This window comes from Ixodes scapularis, unplaced genomic scaffold, assembly GCF_016920785.2.
Source record: "Ixodes scapularis isolate PalLabHiFi unplaced genomic scaffold, ASM1692078v2 PGA_scaffold8__174_contigs__length_109621045, whole genome shotgun sequence".
Classification (NCBI taxonomy): Eukaryota; Metazoa; Arthropoda; class Arachnida; order Ixodida; family Ixodidae; genus Ixodes; species Ixodes scapularis.
The window spans coordinates 69,765,645-69,793,103 of record NW_024609883.1 but is presented as its reverse complement, the minus strand read 5'-3'; the positions used below and the strand labels follow the sequence as shown (position 1 = coordinate 69,793,103).

Below are 27,459 nucleotides of genomic sequence, written 5' to 3'. Positions count from 1 at the left end.
AAGCTTTGTAGGCAACATTTCTATAACATTTAATAACGGCAATCGTAAAACGTGTTTTTTAACGCAATCGCGAATGCACTGCGGTCCCTCTTTTTGAAATACCAAAAATCAGATTTCGGTGTGATGTTGCTTCCTGCATTTGTATCCTCCCTCGGAAAACTTGGCGGCGCTATCGGCGAGACGGGGAAGAAACCGTTTTTTTCCCGCGCCGGCTTCTATCCCGCCTGCTCACCTCCTCCTCGCCTCGGGTTGCTGTGGCAACGGCGGAGGTCCCAAAGAAAGTCGAGTCGCAGGAAACCGCAAAATTCGACTCACTGCACTGGTGCGGATCACGCGGGAACTTCAAATTCAGCATTTGGAAATTGTTTTTTTAATTCAGAAATACTGAATTCCCAAGTTTCGAATTTTGAAGGCAATGTCCCGGCATCGTTTTCAATCGATTCGGATAATAAAAAAAGTATGATTTTGATGTGTCAGTGCCCCTTAAAAGGGGTACGGAAACCAAATTTTAGAGCCCATCTCTTTGCTTGAACATAAAGAGGGTTAAAATAGGACTTCACCTATACCAATATTCCGTAGGATAACGCTAGAAAACGAATTTTAAACTGAATAAAACGATAACCAAAAACCATTTCGTGGATGTCTGTGAAGCTTCGATGGAATGTCGTGACGACAACATGCCCGTAAGAGCAGCGCCACAACGGAAAGTATGGACACTCATAGGCATTACTTAGGCCTGAACGTAGTACCGAGGCACTTTGGTGAAGAAAGCAACAGCAGAGTTGGCCATTGTTCGTTTTAGTACCGGGTGGTCTTTCCGGCAACGCTTCTTTGGGGTGGTTTGGAGATTGTGTACGTGCGATGCAATATTCACGCTACGAAATGTCTGTTTAAACGGGCCCGCATGCCCACCTTTCCTGATCACGAGATAGCCGCCTTCGTCGACCGCAACTGATAACGAACTCGATCGCTAAGAAGTCAACACAACTACCGTCGTGGCTGAAAGGCGACGGCCCGTACGGCTCTGCAAAGCGGCGCGCATGTAAACAAATCCCTGCAGCGCTTTTCGGGGATGCGGGAGGGAGCCAACGTCCAGGAAGATACGTTTGAAGTAAAAGAGTGTCAGCAAGATCCACGTAAATACCTGTTCGCACTGGGAGCAGAACTGCACTGGCATTGCGTTCTTGGTAACCGCTTCGGGAACGGTCTTTTACAACTGATTTTATGAACCGCTGGGCCTCTAGACAATCGCAAATGATGCTGACGAGACGCTTGGCAGAGAAAAACTGGACCGGCATTGAGTCGCTCCCAAAAACTCCTCTAACGTATCAAGTCGAAATAAAATGGACATCTAAAAAAAGTGTATGTACCCAAGTTGCAAAGGCAATTCATATGGCATTTATTTGAGCTCTATAACACACACACAAAAAAAGGAGATTGAATCGAGGAGAGCGTCCCTCCTCGACGAGATCGTTCGTCACCGCTGCATCTGAAAACAAGCTAGGTACAACGAGGGGAAAGACTGGCCTTAATTCTTACCCCAAATTAGAGGTCAGGGTTCAAACTATTCATTCGAGGAGGGTCCACAGAGGTCGCGTGGGCGTATTCCATTCATCAAGCCAGCCGATCGTGTGCAGATGGTCTTGCCCCGGATCGTTGAAGTGTTTTGCTAAGCCTAGCGTCTGTGGTGGTCGCTTGGTCGGTGGGTCCTTGTCGTTGCAGCTTTTTCAGGTATCCGTGGTTCTAGCGTTTGTCTCCGCCGCGGCGTTCAGTTTCAATTACTTTTTTTTTTCTTATTTTCTTTCGTCGGGACGCGCACAGAGAGCACATAGAAATGCAGGTTGGTCGTTGCGACGACTTAAGCGAGCGATGTAGCCGGCGATGTAAATTTGATCATAAAAAGTGCGTAAAGCTTTGTAGCTGTCGTAGGCGTGGTCGTAGGATCTCATCGTGCGAAAAACTGGCGATAATTTCGCTTCATGAATACGGCACTTTTCTTAGGTTTTGCTGTAAGATCGTTTTGTGAATAAGCTCTGTTACCTGTTGCGGACGCAAAGACAAGACAGACGTGTCGTACAAATACGACTCTAGGCAGATTCGCTTCTCGGCCATCATGGCCTGGTGATGTAGCGGCGTGGCGGCATCTTCGTCCTTATTAATGTCGTCTACCCACTGCTCCCGTCGCGTTGGTCGGCGACCATTTCACTCGAAGCCGCTCCGCCGGCTTCGCAATATGCTACTACAGCCCTCGGGTACTTCGACTATGCGAGATTGTAACACGCTGACGCCATCCAAGTGGCAAGACTCGTAACTACGGTACGCTTGGCCTTCCGAGGCATGATGACGTCAAGACTGCGCCGGATATCCCGAGATGCATCGCGCTCTTCGACGGCTGATTTTGAAGCGCTCGCCGAAATCCAGGCATTTAGAACGAAAAATACAGCCATCCGCTTGAAATATGACTATGCGATTATCAATTACAGGTTAATCTGATTCCATTTGACTTATTTCTAGGTGTTTCCTGTATATTTTAAGTTTCGATTCAGTATCCCTTTAAGTTAACTACTACTTACCAAAATAAAATTGTAATTGAAAATGACTAAACTACTCAGAAAAGTAGTTGAACTACAGTAACTTGAGTAGAGTAGTTGAACTATGTCTGTCATGTTTGCACAAAATGTGGTGCATTGTGCATGCACTGTTGATTGTAGTTAGATACAAGTACTGCAAGTGCATCTGATCCAAAAAAGTACTGTAGGAGTCCCCCTTTTTTTTTTTTAAAGAGTGTAACAGCAATTTGAGTGGTTGTATTTTCTTTTCATTTTCCAGGGAATCAAGCCTGCAGCAAGTGTGTGCTCTTCTGAATGCAGATGGATTTAGAAACGTCCGAGCATATGATGTTGCAGTGCACTTTTTTCAAACACTTGTAGATCATAAGATGTTAGGATATATGGTTTGAATGATCTTTTACTTGCGCTAATCTTTTTTTTTTTTTTTTTTGCTGGAAAAAGTACATTTTATCATTCATGTGGTGGCACTTTGTGCTCAAGTGTTATGTTGGTGATCTTTCCATGCTGCTTCTGCGGGTCTTGTTTCAAGTGTTTGGCTCATTGTTCCAATTGCATACCTCCTGTATCTGAAACTGTACTTGTGTTTAGTATGTTTGTAGACGTCACGCGCTCCCTTGCTTTCTTTATAGATGGCATGCACGGGTAACACAATGTGGCGATGCAATCGCTTTGTTTATCGTAATGTTGGGAAATTTCGAATTTTACTATAGTGTTTTTTTTTTATTAACTAAGAATGTCCGGTTGCATACTTGCTTTGCAGTGGTTTAACTGGCCCGTGAAAAAAAAGTTTCAATGCTATGCTTTGCCTTACGATGAACTGTCGTCGACGCCGTGAGACATCCCAGCGAATCCGGCGATATGAACGTGCCGCGCAATTATACGTACCCCGTACGTCACTCCTCCTCCCCCGTAGGCCACATGGCGCTTGCAGGGTCATTTCTGCAAAATCGGACGTCACTCCCTACAAGCTAGTAGTCGTCTTCTCCCACCGAAAGTCCGTACCCCGCTCTACCTCACGACGAACCAGAGCGGATGCTACGAGATGTCACACCCAATCTAGTGCCACGTGAGTGCCACGTGACCTTTGGAAAGGGTACAGCGACGCACTCTGTCACACGATACATTCACGGGGCGAGATCGGGCGGGATGGCTCGTGGCGTCTGCCATTCATCCTAATATGAAACAGAGTATACCACACTGCATTCGTGTTCTGTTCAGATGTTTTTCCATGTTGCCAAACAGGAATGCAGCATTCTTGTTGGGGTGGAAATTAAAAAGATCAAGATGGTTTCAGTCGCGTTTTTAAAAATACCCATTTTACTACAATTTAAAAGGGTGCTCCGGCGATTTTTTCGTGGTCGCTGATTTGCCTCAAAATTGGCCCAACACACCGACGGACACGGCTGTAACAGCTCCCCAAGTGCTGTGTGAAAAAAAAAAAGAAAAAACTTTCGCGAAGTTATTGAATTTTTAAATTTTGTTTTTATTGTGTTTCTCAAACCGGGACCCCCTACTGGCAACATTGAAGTGTGATGACAGAAATAGTACAAAGTGGGCAGAAAGCCATGTTCCCAACTGATTACAAGACGTTTGATGGTGGAAAAAGAATGCTTGGTGGCCGATTCACTGAGGACCACGCCAAAAACACCCAACATGCACTGTTTAAGACTACCTGCGCAACCTGAAAGTCTGTACTGTTTGTGACGTCACACTACTGGAGATGGAAATTTGAATGCCAATTTTGGCATCATGTTCATTTACGATTTTCTCAATTGTTATTTCGAATTTCGAGAAAATAAATAGCATCTGTGAAGACTAAAAGTCCGGGTAGTTAGAAAATGCAGTTTGTTTAGGTAGCTCAAAGAACGGCCAAAGTACCCCTGTAAATCGCACGAAAATATTTTTTCTTTACCGTTTGTCATTTATGCTTTCTGCAAGCATTTATTTAGTGTGAAAAAAAGAAAAATAGAGCGAGAAATATTTATATTTGACGAAAGCAAGCAAAAGCCGGTGCTTCTGCGAGCAAATCGAAATGACGAGGTTTTTATTCTGCCTTCCACTTTGTTGGTCAGCTAAGCAATGTGCCAGTGCGAGCAAATCGGAATTAAAAAGAAAATGAAGCTTTTTTTTCTAGCGTGGCGGGGCTTACCAGAATAAAAAGTCGTTAATTAGACCGTGCTTCAAGGTCGCAACGTTTCTTTCTTCCACATTGTTTTTGGCGATTGAACGGATGAACCCATCGATCTGCAACGTTTAAAAATACATCTAGCAATAGAGACTTTCTATTTCCTAGCTACGGTGGTTCGAAGTCCCGTAAACCCAACCTATTCGGAACAAAAAACATTTGTTTCCACTTTGACTTTTATCCGACCCTGCGCAGGCACGGAGGCGAGCGTGGGCCCACGTGGGGGCCGCTCGTGGGCCGGGCGGGTCCACCGTTGCACCCTGTGCGACTACGCTACCTCCCAGCCCGAGTCGCTGGCCCAGCACGGCATGTGGCACCGCGGGGAGCCGCCCTTCAAGTGCTCGCAGTGTGACAAGCGCTTCTTCCAGCGCAGCAGTGCCTCGGCCCACCTGCGCACCCACACGGGGGAGCGCCCCTTCCGCTGCTGCTTTTGCACCCGGAGCTTCGTGGTGAAGGGCGACCTGACGCGCCACGTCCGGACACACACGGGCGAGAGGCCCTTCCGGTGCCGCCACTGCCCACGCGCCTTCTCCGACCAGGGAAACCTGCTCAAGCACGAGCGCAAGTGCCACTAGCGCCGCCCTGGGGGCGTCAGCCCGGCAGAGCCGATTCGCTCACAGTGTGACTTCGAGGCGGCGGCAGACGGTGTCGACGGTGGCCGTCTAAAAAAGTGTCCACACGTTTCCATCTCGTTGCGGTCGAGTGCGTCATGGCCGCTTCCGACGACAGAGCAGGGCGGCGCTGCCCGTCGGGCGGCCCCGGAACACTTCTGATCTGCGTACGCCGTAGTTTCGGGTGTGTGCCGAGTCGCTATTTATTACCCGGTTTCCGTCGGTGCGTCCGATACGGCTGCACAACGTGTTTGCGTTCTTTTTGTTACAGGTACGGATTTTTTCGATCGATACGTCGTTGAGAATGTCAAAACTGGTTTCCGCTTGTACGTAGCATATCGCGATCGCTGTTCACACGTGCAGTCTTGTCGGTGCCGTACAGTGCGGAGGTTCGACTCGATACGCGGGGTGTTCGGTTTTAATTTGAACGGATTTATTAAAGGGCCCCTGAAAAGAAAAAATAAGTTTTTTTAATACAGTCTGGTTGGGACACGCGTGTCGAAAAATGAATTTTACGCGAAAAAAAAAAATTTTTTAGAGCAATATTAACGGCGAGAGATTTATTTGAAAATTTGCGCGCAAATTCCAGGTCATTCAGCTCGGCTTCTCATTGGTAACCATGGTCATTCAAATCGGCTTCTCATTGGCCAATAGAATGAGTGACAGCTTAGCTGTTGGTTATAAAATCTTCGTGATCTCTTGAAATCGGCTTTTGAATTACATATTTTTAGGTTTAAGAATCAATCCATCGAATGAATGTCGCAATTGTTTACGAACGTTTTACAAAATCGTAACTTCCTTGACAACAAACAAAAGCTTCGCCATTTTGTTTTCTGTGATGGTCGCCGTCTTCGCGTCTCGCGTTCTGAAGAGGGCTTGTTGCTTGTGTTAGTTAGTCAGTCATCGTAAGTACTTAGGAAGTGGCGCGGGGTGACAGGTTTCTGTTTTTCTGCTCTTCTTTGCGCGATTCGTGTGTCCCGTTTACCCCATCTTTTGTTTGTTTTCAGGCGCGCGCCAGTGCCAATTTTTGCTTAGATGTCGGTTCCCGTAAAGAGTTTAGTGAGGCACGCGGCACCGCACTCAACGTTTAATAAAAAAATCAGTTACCACTGCGTGTCCTCGCGGCGTCTTGAAGGATCGCGCGACTCTGACGAACTCGTCGAGGCACCCGCTTCGCCGCGGCGAAGCGGGTGCCTCGCGAGCGGTTGTCTCGCGGCGATCGGAGCGGACGCCTTCCGGCTGGCGAGGCGTGTCCTCGTACGGGCGAAGGCCCAGCTGCTGGCAGCCTTGAAGTAACCGACGCTTCAGATCGGGGTCCACCGCGACGACTATGTACTGTGTGTACGACCACGGCACCACGGTGACCACGGTACGTGCACGATACGACGCGGTACGTCGTGCGACCGGCAGACACAGCCGGCCAGGGGCTGTGTTCCAAATCTCCAAATGGATTTGAGTAGTGATGGGACGAATCACCGGAGATTCGGATTCGGACAGATTCGGAAATTTCCGAACTTCCCGCGACGAATATTCGGCAGATTCGGAGATTCGTCCGATTCGTCGCTGGTTGAAGGCGGCAGCGTGAATCTTGTCGTAAAGCTCGCGAACGCGTTCAGTTGTGTTTCTTTTTAGGCACTGTTATTGCATATAACCATATTTCGTCTCGTTTATTTTAACGTAATGGTATGTACTGTACTGTCATTCTAAACCTTGGCACACGCCCAGATCCAGCTGAGCTGATCGGTGTGGCTGATGTAGGCCTAACCAATGCACGGTCTCGGTTTCTGTGCGGTTTCGCGGTGACCGGTAAAATGTAGCGAAATGCTGCGTAATATACACAATGTGGCGCAATGCACAATAAATATATTCAGGCAAGGAAATGATACGTCTCCTTCTCTAGAGCTGCGTATGTCACTACCTCTAAGGCGCGAGAGCGAGAAGAATGTTGCTCGTCACAACTTCGACCGCGTACCGGCACCGGTGGCGAAGAAAAACGTTCCGTCCTCGGCAGCAAGTTTTGCTTACGTGAACTTTATTTGGTGAAAAAGAAACACAACACAGGGATGTCTAACGCGGAAACAAACACTATTAAATCGGATATCATTAACCGGAAATGTCCAAATGCAGTGCGGGAGATTAATAGTACGGCGCAAGGACTTTCAGGCTGTTTCCCGCGCTCCGATAACAATACCTCGGGGGACACACGTTGGCGATAATCGATCCGAACATACTCACTTGTGTGGTGTGTGCCAGTATAACCGTAATTATGGACATAAAATGTGTCTGTACCGAACAGCACGTAGGGCATCGATCTCTTGCGACGGTGAAAACATGCACTTGTATTCCCACGTGCACCAAGCATGCCTATTTTGGTCGCAATCCGAAACCGAAACCAATTTTCCCGCGATACCAGCGGTACCGTTCGACAAGCATCCAAAATAATATAAACAAAGCGGGACAGTTTATTTATTACTATGATAATATATTACAATATTATGTTGTACACTTTGTAGAATTTAGTGATTTTAATATTACAAAAATTGAAACACTCATCAACATGATCTGGCCACCATGGCAACGCTCCGAATCTTTCCGAACTTTTCCGAATCACTTGAGATTCGGCTACTCTTCCGAATCTTTCCGAATCCCCAGATTCGGCTCCGAATCTCGATTCGGATAAAGATTCGTCCCATCACTAGATTTGTCTCTCTCCGGCGGATCGTATCACGTGACAGCACAGATTGAAAAACGCTGTACGCGGGTAGGTTTTAGAACGCCAAGGGTACAAAACCCTTACCCTGGGGTAAGATCGAGTAAATTTTGGAACACGGCCAGGAAGTAGCAATGGCTCTCGTGCGGGGCGCAGCCAAGCCAGGTAAGCAGCCAAGCCGATCCACTAGGAAGAGGCGGGGACTACCTCTCCTCCACGCGCCCGAAATGCCGAAAGAGAGAAAGGTGGAAAGGAGGTGACTACCGACTAAATTGCGTCTGGCGCAGTCAATATTGGTCTAAAAAAACTTTTTTTTTTTGGCGTAAAATTCATTTTTTGACATGCGTGTCTCAACCAGACTGTTTTTAAAAAACTGTTTTTTTTCTTTTCAGGGGCCCTTTAAACAAAAAGGTGCACGCACTAGTGCGGTCTCTGTGGGCGAGTTGTATGGCCAGGGGGACGTCATGTAGGGGCGCTGATCGTCGCAACAAATCGAATGACTACCGGTAATGTGTTGATTTGCTTTTGAATTAGTGAAAACGAACGAACTGAAAATTTGCCGAGCGTCGTCTCGAACCACGGAATCAGTCATTTTTTTAGAAAGCACTCCGAAAATGTAGACAATAATTTTAGCATACGCGTTACCTCACCACTTGCCTTTCGCTCGTTCTGCTAGTGCCAACTTTAGTGCACTCCAGCGCTTCCTGCGTCCTTTTAAGTCTTTCTAAAATCGATTGATTTAGTGGCTTTGGGTGAAGCTCGGCAAGTTCCTAATAGCAACCATGTGGGTAGTTTGACTAAATGAAAGGTGAACAATCAAATTTTAACTTATGAATTCAACTTTCCGCCACACTTATTCCTTATACTACGTCCGCCGGCGCTATACAACTTGCCTGCACGCATCGTGTTAGTGTACGTTTCGCGCCTCTTTTTAAAATGAATAAGTTGGGAAAGAATGCAAAGGCCCCGTATCACGTTTTTGTGACAACGGTCCTTTATGAGGGCGCAAGCTATACAAATGTTGTAACTGATAGACCAGTAAGCACGGTATATTTCCTCATTCTTTTTCTGTTGTGTCGTGGTTTCACCGTTGGCTCAAACCAATTCTGGCAATGTCGTAAGTGACCACGTCTCGCAGATGTTGCAGAGATTTGATCTCTCAACTATCGCAAAACCTTCAACCTAGTCGTACGCTGGTCGCAGGTGTTCCAGAGCCACCCGGTAGACGGCGCTGGCATGCCAGTCAGCTTTCTCACAAGCGGTTACAGGCAGTAACAGCGCAGCCGATCCCACTCAAATGCAAACTTCCGAATCAGCCTTACAGGGGCACTGACAGGGTGTTTATGCTTGCCAAGGTTTTTGTTTGCACAGGACACGTGAGAGCCCAACTACCCGGAATAGGACTTGCGGCTCAAAATTCTTTTCTTTTTTCCGCCCCAAAGAACGCCCTTTAAGAACTGGCCAGTTTGAGAGTCGCACTCACTCTCTGTGGTCACATGCCTTTTTCTATGGTTGAGACACAACCACCAAATATAATCAGTCGTAGGTCGTTGAAAGTGCGCACTCAATATTAAAAATTGAAAAATAATTATGATACCCATTTTTGTGGCTTCTAAAAAGCTGCATATACATTGATTGGGGGAAAAATAGTTGCACAGTCACGTGACTTCCGGCATTACTCTCCTCCTCTATATTTCTTCTCCCTCCGCAGTCCAGCTTTGGTTTCGAGCAGTTGCGTTTTTGTACCATGTAAAAACTATGTGATGCTTTAGCAAATATTGATTGAGTAGTTTTCCGACCCCATTATGAATCGCCTGGAGAACTACTTTATAAAAAATGTACCCGACGGTTTAGCAAAGTATTGATGGGGTAGTCTCTAACACCATTATAAATTGCCTGGCAAAAATATATATATATATATATATTTTTTGGGTAGTGTTGGTGTTTTACCCCCAAAAATGTTTTGTTTTTTGGCCAGTGATTCATCTCGAAACCGAAACCTTATTGGGGAGGAAGTAGAAATGTAGAGGAGAAAATTACCAGAAATAACGTAACTGTTCAGGTTGTTTTTTTTTTAAATCAACGTTTTCGCAATTTTTTAGAAGCCACAAAAAATGGGTGCCTTATTTTCAGTCTATTTTTAGTATTAGGTATGTGCCTTCAATGACCCACGACTTTGGTAATCTTTGGTGGTTATGTCTAAACCATAGAAAACAGCTCGTGACAACAAAGAAGAGAGTGAGCGCGACTCAAATCAGCCAGTTCTCAATCGACGGTCTTCGGGCGGAAAGAAAACGAATTTTGAGCCGCAAATTGCATTCTGTGCAGTTGGACTCTTATATGTCATGTACAAATAAAAACCTTGGCAAGCATAAGTACCCCTTCAGTGTCCCTTTAACCGCCAAGTTTCTACCAAGCAGAGCCAAAGCGTGCGTGCTACCACCTGGCCACTTCTAACCGGTGCGCTGAAATAGCGGCAAAACGTGTCCGCGGGGGGCAACCGCCGAAAAGTGCTACAGACTGTTGCGACCTTGTTGGTCGGTTGCAGAAGCGTTGGCGAGATGACCGGCACCGTTTTCATTCCGGTACCCAGGCTACCGAAGAGTCCATCGACCTGTTCAACTGATTAAAGGCCAAAGTACAGTTCATGCTTTCCGCTTTTACCTGCCTCCTTTCCTCCGTGGTCTTTACTTTTTACTTTTCCTTGCCGTGACTCCCACTCACAGTTTAGGGGAGAAGGAGACCGAGAGGATTGCCTTCCCTGCACGAAACCGAGTTACGTCTGTCTCGAGATACGAGTTCGATAAAACGGGCGTTCGCCATGTTCGCCCCTGCTGCCGCGCCACTGGGCAGATTGTGTTGACCCAGATTAGGCAATTGCGACATCACCAGATGGAGAACTCTCAATAAGATTGATCGACAAACCGTTCGGAGTCGCATTCCCAGGTACCTCAACTAAAGAGTTGTGCGGCGTGCTTTCATAGTTGCATGGGTAAGAGCGTAGCTGTATGAAACGTCTCGTTCGAGCGAAACGCATTCCAAGGACGCGCGCTACATCTGTGCCTTTCTCTACGTGTGCAGAGAACTTTCTGAGACGAGGCATTGCAACTTCTACCTTCGTAAGAAATGATAGATTGTACCGAGATATTTTCTTTTCTTTGGGGTAGTAGTAGTAGTATTGAGAGGGAAAAAGAACCTCGGGGAACATGTTGGCCATACCTTCTGTAGGGGGCTTCCTTTGGAAATGTTGCTGTTTTAAGTCAGCTTACCCTTCCTTACATTGCTGGTCATCTATGTATATCTTTCCCTCAAGATTTCGATCGTCTTAGCAACTATTTAGCTATCTTCGCTAGTCCTTTAGCGTCTACTCATTGTTGCCCAATGCTGCAATTGTTGGACCCGGGCTCAAAATACAAGTGTTCACCACATGTTTGTTGGCGTTGGGTTGTATGCACCTGCTAGTGTTGCAACATGCAGAGTTCTAAAATAGCTGTGGAAACCAAGTTTTAGATTTGGATAATTTATTATATTTTTTAAACCATGCCACTAATTTTTCACCCGCTTTAATAAGAGTTCAGATTGATCAATCATTATGTTGAAAAGTCGGGATTACTTATGGAGGCAATACAGTTTGGCTTTTTCTCTTCAAAGTTAAAATGCTTTGTATCATTGAACCTCCAGCCTTGCGAGTTTTCCAATTTCTGATTGGCAAAGAGTAAGTTACCAAGAGGTCAGCCTTTCTTGGTCCATTAAAAATCTGCAATCGACAGTTACGTGTGAGCATAACAATGTGGCACATTATCCTGCTAACATAATTCTTCACAGATTTTTGTATGCAGTGTAAAATTCACTGTTGAAACTACAGGTAAAGTATGCAAGGTGTTTCAGACAATATATGTACGGCAGTGTTGCAATCGGAACTTTTCTGCCTATGGTAGCTGCTTGGAAACCCAACATCACTGTGAGGAAGAGTGATCCACCTTTAAGGTGTGCCTGTTTGAGTGCACATGAGTAAACACTTTGATGCCGCGGACTAACATTTTACGAAGGTGCAAATGAGCGGTGGACATGCGTTCTGAAAGTAGGCATACACCTTTGATACAGCCAGAAGGCACAAATGAAAATGTTAATGTGCTTTCTTGCAGTGCCATGTGGCATATTAGAACTGAAGGACTACACAGTTTAATGCTGCGGTTTCTACTTTGGTGGAATCCCTCTTTAAGCGTACACACTTTTGTTTGATGTATCATTTCAGCAGAGTATGGTCTATGAGCAATTCAGACACGTGATGGCTTCTAAGCTACATGGAGGGACCAATGGACTGGGACATCGCTGCCTGCTGCAATGTCCTTGCTTCAAGCTTAGGGCCCTTGAACACCTTTAGATATTTGAGAAAGACAGTTCTTTGAAATGCAAGGCCACTTCTGCTAGTAATGTTTGATGGACCTTTGAAGTGGCTGGGACCATGTTTTGCTCTGAAAACACCATGTTGCAATTGCGCCTAAGGTTCTAAGAGTTTCTCATGGCATGGCACAAACATCCATGCATCATATCTTTTTCTTTTTACATAATTGCGTATGTGTGAAGGGCCAGAAAAACATGCTTCTAATAACTTTCTCCTGTCTTTTTTTGTGTACATAGTTGCATTTACTCTTCAAAAGTGCTCAATGACTGCCTGAATGCTTCAAATCATCCCACTTGGTTTTATTTCTTACGACAGCCAAGGGGAATGAAAATTTTGCATTTTTCCCAGAACTTTGGAAAACTTTTTTAAGGCGCAAGCCTAACTTGCCCCATTTCGCAAAAAGGCAGCGGCATTGAACCCGAAAGATGGCCATAAAAATATATCATCAAGCACGTACCGCTCAATCATATGCTCAAGGATGATGCAGTCCTAGGGGTCGTCCTCTAGGCGCTGTTCTCGACGTCCTTGAAATTGTCCTAGAAGTCATCCTAGACAGTTCTTGACGTTGCCCTCTAGACGTCGTTCTCGACATCATCCTTTATGTCATCCTAGAAGCAATCTTGGACGTTGCCCTCTAGGATGTTATCCTCGGCGCTGTTTTTGACGTCCTTGAGGTCGTCCTCGGTGGCGTCCTAAACACTGCATTCGGCGTCAATCTTTAGGACATCGTCCTATACGTCGTCATAATGTTTAATACGTGTAGAGACATTATTGAAAACATTTCACCCATGGGACTATTATGCATTCACCTTCCTACACATAAGCAGTCTTAATTATCCTGTAATTTTTTCTTCTTGCAAAATAAACATTGGCATGTAAATCTTGGTTTAAAACAGCGTGATAAGACAAGGACAAAGTAAAGATGAGACAGACGACAGCACTATCAACTGAAAGTTCATTTTTACCGCGTTCCATTTTCACACAAGGGCAATTAACAGTCAAATAAACAGTGTGAAGGAAGATAAATATACATACAGTATCTGCATTTTATTAGATTATGCAGTGCTGCGTCATATTCAGTCCCCACCATGCACCAGTAAAAAAAACAAATTTTTTTTATCGGACAGTCCTACGGAGGCACATGCTGACATATTTGTCTCGTAGTTTGTTTATCTCTTAAGCTTCTATTATCTCTCGAGCTAGTTTGTCACCGTGCCTTTTTAGTATTTTGCCTTTTTTGGTAGTCGGGGGTGCATCCACAGTCATGGCAGTGAACTCCCAGATGACGGCAAATTTGTTTTGTTACAGTATATTGATGTTGCCTTAGTCGGTCATCAAAGCACCGTTCGGTCTGTCCGACGTTAAGCCTGTTGCACGACAGGAATAAAATACATGACGCATTCTCGACAGTTGAGTTTGTCTGCTCTGAGCAGGAAAGTGAACAACAAGATCAGGGAAGAGAGGAAACATTCCACAAAAAAGCACCGACAGCCTTTCGTTAACTGTCAACAATGCGTCAAGTATTGTTCCTTCGTAGTGCGACAGGTTCTACGTCGGACAGACCGGACGGTGCTTTGATGGCCGTTCAAGGGAAAATATGATGCCCATTTTAACGCACTGTCAGTATGCAGCATGAAACACAGGTGTCTTTGACCCTTTGAAGGAACCACACTTATCAGTTGCTTAAAGAGGCACTAAACCACTTCCTGTGATATATGTTCATAACTCAATCTATAGATTCTAAACATCCTAAAAACAAACATTATACATTTATGTGTGGTTGATTTTTCAATTAAAATTGGTATCAAAAGGTTGACACCAGACGGCGCCATTGGGGAGGGAAGGGTACAGCTCCTTTATACGGAAAAGTAGCGCATCCTTTGAAGAATGCCGCCTGCTATCTTGGTCCGATCCAGGCGGCACTACAGACGATGCACGAGTGTAAAAAAGCAAAACATGAAGATAAAAGGTGTGCGCATCAGAGGAGGAGGAAGAAGGAATGCCTATGTTGTCAAAGTGTAGTGCATGCTATGAGCTCATGCCGCCAATCAAATAACGCCGACTGTGCAACTTCACAGCTTTCATCGTCTTTCTTTGAGACCATCCTTCGAGGCTGGTAGACCGTGACAGTGCGCTTTTAGCCTTTGTGTATGTATTTGCGTGTGTTTCAGCCTTTGACTGCACTCTGAGCCGTCTGCTATCTTGGCCTCATCCAGGCGGCACTACAGTCGATGTGCGGGTGTAAAGAAGCAAAACAAAGATAAAAGGTGTGCGCGTCAGAGGAGGAGGGAGAAGATGGCGCTACCTTTCTTATTCAGGGGCATTAGGGAAGGAAAGGGCAGGGCGCTGCCCTTCTGCGATGGCGCACTCTGGTGTCTGCAATAGTTCCGAGGTCATCAATCTTTTGATACCGATTTTAATGGAGAAATTGACCATGCATTAATGTAATGTTTGATTTTTTAGGATGCTTGAGCCTAAAGATTGAGTTATGACCATAAAGTGACTATTGCAGAAAGTGGTTTGGTGCCCCTTTAACAAATCAAACTAAGATTTTGTACAGAGGTGGCCAAGGATGACGCATTTATTGTAAAAAAAATTGAAATGAGTTTGCCAGATTAAAAAATTTAAAGCGTGAAATCACCATTTACAGTGCCGATACGCTAACAAAAGGAGTCAGACCTGCTAACGGCCTGAGGCAAGTAAGAGCAAGAGTGCAGACACCAATCCACGATAGCAGACAACGTTCTCCGAGTCAAATGCACTGCAGGCTTTTTTCTGGCATAGTATTGTCACGAATAAACAAATGAAAGAAAGAATAACAGGGAAAACTGAAACGTTTAACGGGGCGAACTTTTGCCCAAAAATAAAAGGGGTACAAAAGATAATAACAGGGCGTCGCGGGCGTCGAAGGCGGCAAAGCAGCAGGATCGAACGCTGAAGCGAAACTGAGTCTGGTTCGCCACGCGGCGCCCCTTATGTACATGCGTGAGCTTCTGGAATAATCGGCGCAGAATGTTCGACGCTTAGAACATTCGGACCTCGAATACGGAACATTATTCTCGAATCTACCAGAAAACTAAATTGCAGGAATAACAAAAGATGCGGCGCTCCCAGGAATCGAACCCTGGCTTTTCGCGTGGGAGGTAGGCGCGATAACCATTAGGCCACACGCGCGCTGCCTACTTGGCCAGCTGCGCGCGCGGCAGTATCAAGATTTTGTTACTATTTGTTAGCAAAACACACTGGGTAACAATGCAACCACCCCATAGAAAGACAATCAAAGGACCCATACACATTTCTCTTGGTGAAGAATGCACTGGTCAACTTGATGCTTGGCCATGGTCGTCTATCACAATTTGCCTGCCAGGTGACACAAAAATGGCATTGTTTTCTTTCAAGTGTATTTAATCATTTTCCAATTACAGACAGTTTAATTAAATGCATCTGGTGCTCAGCAGCCAACAATATTTCATCATTAAGTGTATGGATATAAGAGACTGTATTTGTCCACAAGTGTGAAGTCCACTGATAAAACTACTTAATTTCTAGATTCTTTTTTATACGGGTCTTTCATCAGTATGGGACATGGGTTCATGTGGCTTTTTTTCACTAGGTTGCACAGGTCATTCACTCTTTAGCCCATATGTACTCTGAAATGCGATCGCTTCCGCCTTTGTTCGCAGTCTTACCAAAGCTTCCATCACGCTGCTGTCCTCTGCCGCCGCCGACTTTTCACAAAACTCCATCAGCATGCCCACAGCATTCAAAACTCCAACCAAAGATGTCGAAGGTTCTTCCAAACTCTCGGAGGCTTCTACCTTCACAGTGCCAACATCCATAGGGGATGCGAAGAGTCCTTCAATTTCCACCTTTCCCGACGTCACGAGGAAATCGTCTATACAGTCGTACTCACAAATTCCACTCACTAAATCCTCCCTTAGATTGAATCGGGAAGACCACTCTTCAAGCGGGACATTGTCGGAGTCGTTGGCGGGTGCGTCATCCAGAGGGTTGTCACTGCGGAGACTGTAAGCTGCGAAGGCGAGCCGAATTGTCGGATCGTTCACCTCTTTCCAAGCTGCATTCAAGAGAATGAGCGCTTCTTCCAGCAATGGCGGCCTCTCTACCTCCTGGAGCATGGTGTGCATCAGGAGGATCTTCCGGTAGCGTCTCTTGAACACCTGGACCACGCCGTGATCGAGAGGCAGCAGACGTCTTCCAGCGTCTGGCGGCGGATAGATGACCTCGATGTTCCGCAGGCCGACTTTCCGGTCGACCAGGTGGCAGGGGCAGCGGTCGACGAGCAGAAGCACCTTTCGCTTCCGCGTGTTCAGCTCACAATCCCAACGCTTCAGTTCTTCGACGAAGATCTCGCGAGTCATCCAGGACCTTTCATTGAAGCCATACCGTACACCGGACGCGACGGTCGGCTTTGACAAGGGTGCACAGCCCACGGCGAGCAGCGGCCTCTTCTCGTCACCCGCCATGTTCGTGCAGAGGAATACGGTGAGTCTCTCGTTGGCAAGCTGGCCTCGCTCGCAGACTGAGCCACGAAACTGATGAGCATCGCTGGGAAGGACTCTGAAGAGGACGCCGATCTCGACGGCACTGAAGACGTCCCACGCTGAGTAACCGGTGCGGATCTGAGGCCACGAGGTGGTCAGCCAGGCGTCTGCGTCGGCGAGGTCCTGTTGGGCTTCCTTGGGCTGCTGATCACGCATGTTTATGGAATGCCTCTTCTTGAAACGATAAATCCAGCCATATGAGACGGTACTGTCTTTGTACCCGAGGCGCTTGGCCAGTTCTTCGGCCTTGCTCTGGAGAACGGAACCGCTTGCTGCGCTTCCTAAGGGTCTGGTTTGGTGGTACCAGCGCAGCAACGCGCGGTTTAGGTCGTCTTTGTTGGACCGACGCAGTCGCTTGGCCTTGCAGCGACCTTCCTGAGCAGCAATCACGTAGGCGTCTTTGTGATTCCTGAAGGTCGATACAGTTGAAGAAGCGATGCCATACTCCCGGCAGACGTCTGCCAGCTTCCGGCCACTCTCAACTTCTGCGAGAACGGCGAGCTTTTCGCTCACCGAGAGTGACTTATTAAAAGCACCTCGCCGAGCGACTCGACTTGGCGGAGGCAAAATGGTGTCGTTAGTGACGTCATCGGAACAATCATCAGAGATACCAGGAGTCTCATCATTGACATCATTATCACTGGCATCTTCTGTTCTTGTTACCTCCAGCTTGATAGCTTTTACATCTGAAGATTCGCTGCCAGTTGGGAATGTCGGTTTGTCCGGTTTCGGGTTCCGGCATGGTCGCTTCACTCTGCGTAACTTCTCAGCCTTGGAAAGGCTCTCTCGGGAAACGGTTGCATAGGTGTCTTTCTGTTTCACGAACGTAGACAAGGTTGAAGCCGAGATGCCGTGCTTCCGACAAATGTTGGCATTTCTGCAGCCGTTCTCGACTTCGGCCACGATGGGTAGCTTCTCCTTGGTTGAGAATGACCTGCGCTTATGAAGAGCACACTCTGGTATAGACAAAGTGGAATCGTTGCTGTTGTCACTGTAATCTACATCAGAAACATCGTCCTCACCGTCACCAACATCGTCATCATCAGCACTATTGTCTGTGGTTTCCTTTTCTGAGGTTGCCTCCTCTTTGATGACTTTCGTGCTTGTAGGCTGACTGACTGTTGGTGACCACGGCCGGCGCAGTTTCAGGATCCGTCGAGGACGGTCCGACGTCATCAAAGGAGTTGATGACGTCACCGTTTGGTGTTGCGGGGGTTGTTTCGAACGCTGCGACATGACTGGTTTGGTAGACGAGGCGGTTTCTATCTTTGGTCTAGGCTATAATGGGGCATCCGCCATCTTGGTCTTTAGTCCCCTGCATTTAGAAAACACCACAGCTGTACATCTGCACAAAAACCAACACATTGTGATACCAAGATAGTAAAGTCAAAAGAAATAGACGGCGAGTGTAGCTATGAAAATTTCAACCCGTAGCTACACTCCTGCTGATCTAAAATCAATGACTATGCTCAAAATTGTGAGTTTGATCATAGTACCACTTAACAAAAAGGTCACAAGTACCTTTACTTCCTCTTCCTCCCCTCCTTCACCTTTTACACCTTTACTACTAGTACTTCTTAGATAGTTAATTTATGGAGGTGGCTGGCAACAAAAAGAAGGTAAGAACTAAAACAGTTTTTGCATGCTGACATACCAAGGTAACAAATTATGTTACATAAACAGTTGGTACAGCATGATAGTGCATCATAAACAGGCCAAATTTACTAAATTTTACGCCAAAAATGTGTGCACGACAAAACAAAAGAACAAATTCATATCCATGAAACAAAATTATTGTAACTTTTGTGCAGGTCACAATGGAATCCTACGACAGCTCCAGAGCTGTCTTATGCACTTTTTAAGATCAGATCAACATGGCCGACAGCGTCGTTCAATTACTTGGTTGAGACGACCAATGGATGTTGAGTTTTCTACACGTTCTTCTTGCGCATCCCGGCTTCAAGCAACAAGAAAAAAGAAAGAAGTACTTGAAACTGACCACGACGAGCATGAATGCTGGATCCACAAACACCCAGGAAAAGCTACAACGGCAACGATCCTACCGACCAAGCGAGCTCGGCAGAACATAGGCCTAGCAGGGACTCCGACCTGCTCTAACACAGCGTTGCTCCGATGGTTCTTGGCGAAGATCGTCTGCCCACGACGGGCTGGCTTGCTGAATGGAATATGTCAGCACGACCTTTGTGGACCCTTCCTGTGTTAATAGCTTAATCACTGACCAATCTCTTCCCTTTAGGCCCGCTGCAGACGGGGCAATTTTCTCAGCAATTTTGGTGTTGCTAGCGGGTTGTTCCCTAGCATTCCCTAGATGGAAACATATTGCTAAGATCAGGTCTGGCTCGAAACAAGTGAGCAACTCGGAGTAATTTGAAAACGTTTGAAGCAGCAGCAGCCAATCAGGGATGCCATATTTTCACGTGATAGCCCGTGCTGGTTATGATGACAACTAAAGGCTTGGTTCTGGTTTGAAATTGATCGTTTTTTGGAAATAGACCGTTTCAGAAAGTAGAGTTAGTATTCTCAATGTTATGATACTGTGTGTGTAGATAGTAAAAGAAAAATAAATTTTAATAATGATAGCAAATTGCAGCAATCGGTTGCCGCGTGTGAAAGCGGGCAGCCCGTGTAGCAATGTCAAGTTGCCGGGAGAAATTGCCCTGTCTGGAGTGGGCCTGATCATCGAGTCTATCTCCTTGTTTTGTGTGGTATAGAGCACAAATTAGCATTGTATGGATTAGCTTCGCAACACGGTATGTACACTCCGTTATTAGTATGCCATTTTTATTCTGACACAACGGTACGGCATTGCCGAGCTACAAATGTTTGTGGGAGCTACGCGATGCCGGCCTAACCTTTCTTTGCCGAGTGTCATGTCAGTATAGAGTTGCAATCGTAAAAGATCAGTCCTGAAGTGCTTACCAAGACATGACCCAACAGCACAAATCCAACACTTCGATCAAGCGTGCGTGACCGCTCCGAATACATGTGAACGGGTATTTACGTGGCTCTTGCCGACAAACTCGTAGTTCAAGCGTATCTTCTTTAACGGTGGCTCTGGGTCTATATCACATGAGCGAATGATGCTTTTGCGAACAGTAACGTTGTAGCGAATAACAAGGGGGCGTGTTACCCCCCCCCCCCCCCCCCCCGTGCTGTGCTTACCTTACCACAAAAATGTTATCCCAATTGGCTCATCTGTAAAGACCGCTTCACGGCGGCTGACTATTCGCTAAAGTGTCATTTGGTGAAACGTCGGCGTTCGCAAAAACGCCATTCGATCAAGTGAGTGCCTCCCGGCACGGGTGGCACGGTCGCCTTCTTTTAGCAACGTTGATAGTTGTGTTAACTTCGTAGCGATCGAGTTCGTAACAGTCGATGAAGGCGGTTATCCTGGCCTCGGCATTCGGGCCTGTTGAAATTGCGTTAGCGTCGACATGTCACATCTTGGACACGAACCCCAGACAAGCGGTGGCGGAAAGGCCGCCTGTGTTTGTCATTTGCCCCTCTACTGAGGGGAGGGACCCTTCATTACCGGTGTTCCTCCTTGGGAGAAGGGGAAAATGAAATAGCACTATGGCAATGGTTGTTCAGCTCACTTGCTGCCCTCGACCATCGTCAACCCACTGGTGTCGCCCTTATGTGCCCTTTCGCCAGGTTGGGCTGGAGTCGGGCTCTGCGGGGTCCTTTCTCCCTGTCGGTTCCTCCTGGGTTGTTCCTTTGACAAGGCGCAGTTTTTTCTTAGTTCAGTTCCCGTATGGCTTTTTGATGAAATTTCCTTTTGATCCCAGAAACCAATTCATTTATATTGAATCAGCTCTAAATCAGTTGTGACTACACAGGCGGTACCGATCGAGGATCCTATATTTTTCATACTTTGGACTCCCTCATCCTAACTTATGTGTTTGTTATTATTAAAAATCCACGTGCTCCAAACTGTTGCGAACCATGCTGAACTCTCCGATTGGTTGTTTGTGTTGCTGAAGACGCCATCGCAATAGCAACAGCACACTCTCGCGGGGATCGGGAACTCGTGGTACACCGGAAGTTCTTGTTTTTCTGCACAAGAATGTCGCTTTCCTCTTCTCATTAAAGGGGTACGGACACTAAAATGTAAATATACAAATTTCGATCGGAAATGAGTCAAGCATGAAGGATAATAACCATAAATGATAATCGCACGTTTGTATTTTCAACGACTGGCTATATTTTTCGTTCCAAACGGTGAACTCGAGCAAGCACTTGAAAAGAAGCAAACGGAGAGCGCGATGCGTTACGGGATATCCGGTGCAAACAAAAAAGAATCCCCGCATTCGTGATGTAGCAAGGCTGGCGTGGTTATGAGCTCTTCCGTTGGTAGCGTTGTGGTGGCATCAAATGCGTTACAGCCGAGCCGTTCGAAGTACCCGTGGGGTGACGAGCATTTCACGTGTGAGATCAGTCATGTGCGTCGTGTTTGTGTGGTCCATTCTTCCTCTAGAAGATTAGCTCGTCGCTCAAAGCTTGGGCAAAAACTGCTTCCCCCACACCGTTTACCCCTAAGCTGACAGTGCTGTGGAAGCTACGTGCTCGTTGGGCCAGGCACACTTTTGCCGCATGATCACGCTCTCTCGTGCATACCCACGCGAAGAGAAGGAGGTCAGGTGATCAAAGGGAGGTGGCTGATTGGTCTGGCAATTGCATAGCTTCAACCATACTGTCAGCTTAGAAGCAAAAGGAATATGTGAGGTCTGGTGTCTTGTGACGTGCGTGATGCTTGTCACAAGACATCATGTTAGTGACGCCTATTGACATCACTTGTCACGTTAGTGATGCACTAAAGACAAGGCAGTGTGGTGCGGTGGTTGCATACCTAACCAGCAATCAGGAGACCCGGAGTTTGAATCCCGGCACCGGCAAATGTTTTGCCTTTCGACGCCTTCTAAAGGCCTGTCCAAACAGGATACTACAAAACTCACGACTTCGGCAAATCATGCCGCGCTCTGCCGCGATCCGCTTCCGGCCGTCGGAGGGAAATTTCCCTCCGTCAATTCTTCCCGGCGGAAAACTTCCCTCCGTCAAATCTCCCCCTCGCTTCCTCCACGGCAGCCTTGCTCTGCTCATCACGTGGGTCCGGAGAGCCACTCACACGCTCTGTTGGCTGTCGGTCAATCGCTCAAGGCCTCCGCTCACAATACGGAACCGCGTCGGAGGCCATCACGACGAAAGTGAATCTCGACAAAGAAAGCAGATCCGAGGCGGGCGAAACACACTTTTGGACGCAGGAATGTCCCAAATCCACCCGAAGCCGGACCCCCTTTGCCTTCGAGCCGAGGCGACAACGGTACGCGAGGTCGTTGGCAAGGTGAGCCAGATACAGGTGACGTGTGACGTCAAAGAAAAGTGGAGGAGGTGAGGAGAGCAGTCGTGATCGTGAAAATTTTCACGACTCCTGCAAAAATTTTTACGACTCCGACAAATCGTAAAAATAAAAGCGTCCGCTTCGATTTTCACGATTTGTCGGAGTCGTGCGTTTTGTAGTGTCCTGTTTGGACACCCCTTTAAAGTGGCCCTGCAAGGACTTTTTTACTGGTTTTTAATTTGTACCGAACCTGAGCGCACTGAACGTAGTAACTTAGTGAAACTTTTCTTGAAATTCGCTTCATTTTAAAAGTTATAGGCAAATTAAAATTACAAAAACAAGCAAAAAATAATCTCCCTCATGACGTCCTTGGTTGCTTGAGTGGCCGTGAACTAGATGAGGGGTAGAGTGAGCTCATCGAGCGCTCACGGCTGCCGCACTCCCTGTCGACAGCGTGAGAGTGCGCCACTAAAGCATGTTCTGAATAGGCTGTATACAGCAGGCAGTCAGAGCGGCTCTCATTGCGTTTGCTGCGCGATTAAACACTGATTCAGCATGACACTTCATTGGCCACAAACGACAGCAAACATGGGGTAAAGATCAGTTCAGAATGGGAGCCACTTCGCGCTGCCATACCATGAAACCGCCACACCGCAAGACAAAGCTCGCCAAGGGCCTTCGGAACGCTCGGAACTAGTGATGAGCCAAACTTTTGCCGAATCGAAAATTCGGCGCTGAATCTTAGGATTCGGCAAGGCCAAACTCTTGCCGCACTTTTCTAAAAATTCGGCAAAGATTCGGCAAAAATACATTGCTACCAGACTTAACGTTGATATTTATTTTTTGTTTGGCGAAAACAAGGTTTTATGCATTTTTTAAAACTTAAATGTAACATGTAATGCATATCGACACAGTTATTACTAAATAAGGTGGTATTCTGCAAAATAATTGTATCGGTGTCGTTTTTGTGCGTTTACTGGCAATTTTACAGCGACTTCTTGCAGAAGTGGCGCGACAACGAGGTTGGGAAGTAGCGAGCGTGGCGCAGTCACGAAACACACCAAGAGAGTTTCGGTTTTGATGCATCATCAGCGCAAGCCTGCAAGTGTGTTTACGTTGTTAAAATATAGGCAATACCACAACGTTCTTGCTTTCTTTGGGAGTCACCGTTTCGTGCGCGAAAAGATTGCAACGGTTGCTCAGTCTTTACTAGAAGAGACAAAATATTATTATAGTAAATATGCCTGTTTTTCGATTTAAGTCATTGAACGTCAGCATTGCATGGAAGTGTGCGTCCCATATTCGCAACGTCTCGTTTTTAACCTTTAAAATGCCGGTTTCGGATGTTAGGACACACACAGACGTTTAGGAAGATGGGAAATGTCGGATGTGCAACGTCCAGCATTATAGTTGTGTGTTTAGTTTGATACAGATACATGAAAATCGCGAAATAACTCTAACTGAAAAGGAATTGTTATTTTGTTGTATCACACACTACTTGTGAGCCGAAAACAGGATTGTTATAACTGCGAGGAGTGCTTTAAAGTAATTGTTGGCCAATGTTTCAACTACCTCACTGCATCACTGGGAAGGTGAAATAAATATCACGTTATCCAGAATGTACCGCATCATTTGTCACTTGCGAAGTGGATTGCGTAAATTACTGGTCGATCTTCTATTCTTGAGGCAGAAAATATTGAAGAGGACCACACTCGGCTCACAAACGCGCAGTTACCGTGTTGCCTACTTTACACCGTGCTGTAACCGCTGGTTGTACTACAATCCACGATGGTAACCGCACCACTGCACGGCATCCATTTGCAATCCATGGCCCCGTCACGTTCTCGCGCGTGCGCAGACATTTGCCGAAATTTTGCCGAATCTTTGCCAAACTTTCCTTGAAAAGTTCGGCCTTTGCCGAACTTTGCCAAATCTGAAGTTCGGCAGATTCGGTCCATCACTACTCGGAACCGGTCGGATCCTCCTGTCCATACGACCGCAGCGCCGCCGTGTACATCCGGGACCTTTCTGTGTCGGCGCCTGATCCCACTACTCCTTTCTAGTATGCACCGCCTTTTCCACCGCTTGGTGGCGGGTATGTCGACGGGTCATTTCTTGTTTCCGTACTTTATAAACTGCATTCGTTTCTTTTCTGATCTAAAATACTGAACAGAAACTACTTTTATAGATAATTTAAACGGTTCGCGCCACTTATACTTTGTATTTTGACTAAAAAGAAGCTTTTAGCGGCTATGACCAGCAGTAAGCCCAGGACCAAAGACGTCACATTTTGAGCGCTTTCAGTACTGCGGGTCGCCCTCACCGGTGGAGGAGGTTTCCGCGTCGTCTGGTTAAGATATGACGCGCTGATATTTAGTTACCCTCTTTCTGCTCGCTGGCTTGCCCGAATCTCAAGAGACGTGGAAACTGCAAAAAAGGTAGATGCTTAAATATGATTGCAGGGCCCCTTTAAGAATTATTCCATTCAATCAGTTAGGCTCATTCATCTGCATAGCTTCGGTTTTTTCTAGTCAAAGAAAACATACCTCACACTTTTCAATCATTTAAATTTAATTTAAAAAATAAAAAGGTGTACACGTTTCAGTTCAATCTGCTGCTGCCATGAACACACATCATTTAAATGTGGCTATAACAAACCAGTGTATCAAATGAAATGGCTTTCCTAAAACATACTGTTTCTTGTTTGCTAAGGCTCTGCAAATCTCAGCAAGTGCTACCCCATGTCTTTTGACCTACAGACCTACAATACTAAAACATCAAGTTATTTTTCTTTTTACTACATGGCATACACAGGAGACGTCGCGAATCACTTGTCGTTCAGAATCAAAAAGATTGGACTTTTGAAGCTTGCCATAGTTCGAAATCGCATAGTTCGAACCTCCCCCTCATTTCAAGTCTCGCTCACAACATTCGAAATTCCCAGAATGTTTTTTGTTTTCTTGGGGGGGGAGTCAATATTGGAAGAATTAGAACATGTGCCATTTATTTCCCGCTAATGTACACAAAATTCGCTTAAAGGGGCCCTGCAATTATATTTAAGCGTCGACCATTTTTGCAGTTTCCACATCTCTTGGGGTTCGGGCAAGCCAGCGGGCACGGAAAGAGTAACTAAATATCAGTGCATCATATTTTAACCGGACGACGCGGAAACCTCCTCCATCTACGGGGGCAACCCGCGGTGCTGAAAGCGCGCGATATGTGAAGTCTTTGGTCCTGGGCTTACTACTGGTAAGAGCCGCTAAAAGCTTTGTTTTAGTCAAAATACAAAATATAAGTGGTGTGAACCATTTCAGTTATGTATGAAAGTAGTTTTTGTTCACTATTTTTACTTTGAAAAGAAACAAATGCAGTTTATAAAGTACGGAAACAAGAAATGACCCGTCGACATACCAAGCAGTGGAAAAGGCGGCGTATACTAGAAAGGGCTAATGGGATCAGGCACCGATGAGCGGCGAGCGTAGTAAGGTCCCGGACGTATGCGGCGGCGCTGCGGTCGTATATGGGCTCGAGGATCCGACCGGTTCTGAATGTTACGGAGGCCTTCAGAGCAAGGTTTGGCTTGCGGTTCGGTTTTTTGGTGGTATGACAGCGCGAAGTGGCTCCCTTTCCGAACTGATCTTTACCCTGTGTTTGCTGTTCTTTGTGGCCAATGAAGTGTATGCGGAAGTAGTGTTTAATCGCACAGCAAATGCAATGCGAGCCGCCCTGGCTGTCCGCCTTCTACAGCCTATCCAGAGCATGCTTTAGTGGCGCTCTCTCGAGCCGTCGACACGGAGTGCAGCAGCCGTGAGCGCTCGCTGAGTTCACTATCCCACCTCTACTAGTTCACGGCCACTCAAGCGACCAAGGAAGTCATGAAGGATGTTATCTTTTGCTTGTTTTTGTAATTTTAATATGCCTATAACTTTTAAAATAAAGCGGAATTCGAGAAAAGTTGCATTAAGTCACTACGTTCAGTGCGCTCAGGTTCGGTGCAAATTAAAAACCGGTAAAAAAAAAGTCCTTGCAGGGCCCCACCCGGAGGCCTGCAGTTTGATAATCTCGTGCTTTCACCAGCTGCATCAGACGCAACCGCAGTGCCTCAATTCTTGAAAACTACGACTCGAGGCTTACAAAGTTGGTAAAGACGCTGCTCACGATCGTACCAAGCGAGCGGCATGCGTTTAAGCAGTCTCAGCAACGACAACTGAAAAACCACTGTCAGAGGGTAAACAAGGGCTCGTTCAAGCGATCCACGCGTTTTACGCAGGATCACACAGCGTCGACAATAAGGAGCGGAGGCAGTTAAGCATTCTATGAAAATCAAGATCATGCAAAAGGGACACACACGAGAAACTTACAAATAATCAGACCGCCCACGATCCGAGGCGCGGATACAAGTCTGGTAAAATGGAACATAGATGGATGGATGGATCGTTGGATGGCAGAGACGGCTCTGTTGGATGGATGCATCACTCTGATCAGACTCTGGCGACTCTGGTCAGAGCCGTATATGACTCTGGTCTGGTGCTGTGTTCCAAATCTCACTGAAATGGATCCGAGTTACTCCGGCGGGTCGTGTCGCGTGACAACATAGATTGAAAAGTGCTGGACGCGGGTTTAGGAACGATTAGGGCTATGTTCCAAATCTTACCCGAGTAACCTGCCTCCTACGTCAGCGGGTAATACCACGTGACATCGCGAGTAAACGATCCGCGACTCGATTTTGGAACGGCCAGGATAATCACCTGGATACTACGCGGATTGGCTTCGTCTTGGGCGACGGCAAAACGAAAACACAGCAGCGATGGCAGAAAATAGCAGACGATCCTTTTGATCATGGAGAAAGCACCCGAAGAACGGTAATGTTAATGACGACGCGGTGTATTTTGAGGTGAATCCACCAGCTCCTTTTACTTACCTTCGTTTTGAGATGCATATTGAGATCAAAATTACTTACTCCTTACAGCTAGACATAAAAAAATGTGTTTTTATTAATCAGCGCGATCACTGGAATTCTAGTCACGGTGCCCTAAACGCATATATTCCACGCA

At 46.5% G+C, this 27,459-nt stretch overlaps 1 protein-coding gene across 1 annotated transcript; it reads right to left on the bottom strand.

The window, feature by feature from the left end:
• Positions 1-15,868: 15,868 nt before the first annotated feature.
• On the bottom strand, positions 15,869-26,821 carry LOC115322471 (tigger transposable element-derived protein 4). The gene is made up of 2 exons (XM_040212346.2): positions 26,804-26,821; positions 15,869-18,361 (listed from the first exon to the last, which is right to left on the bottom strand). Exon 2 carries the CDS (start codon positions 18,280-18,282, stop codon positions 16,105-16,107), a length of 2,178 nt encoding a protein of 725 aa, XP_040068280.1. The 5' UTR covers positions 18,283-18,361; positions 26,804-26,821; the 3' UTR covers positions 15,869-16,104.
• Positions 26,822-27,459: the final 638 nt, after the last annotated feature.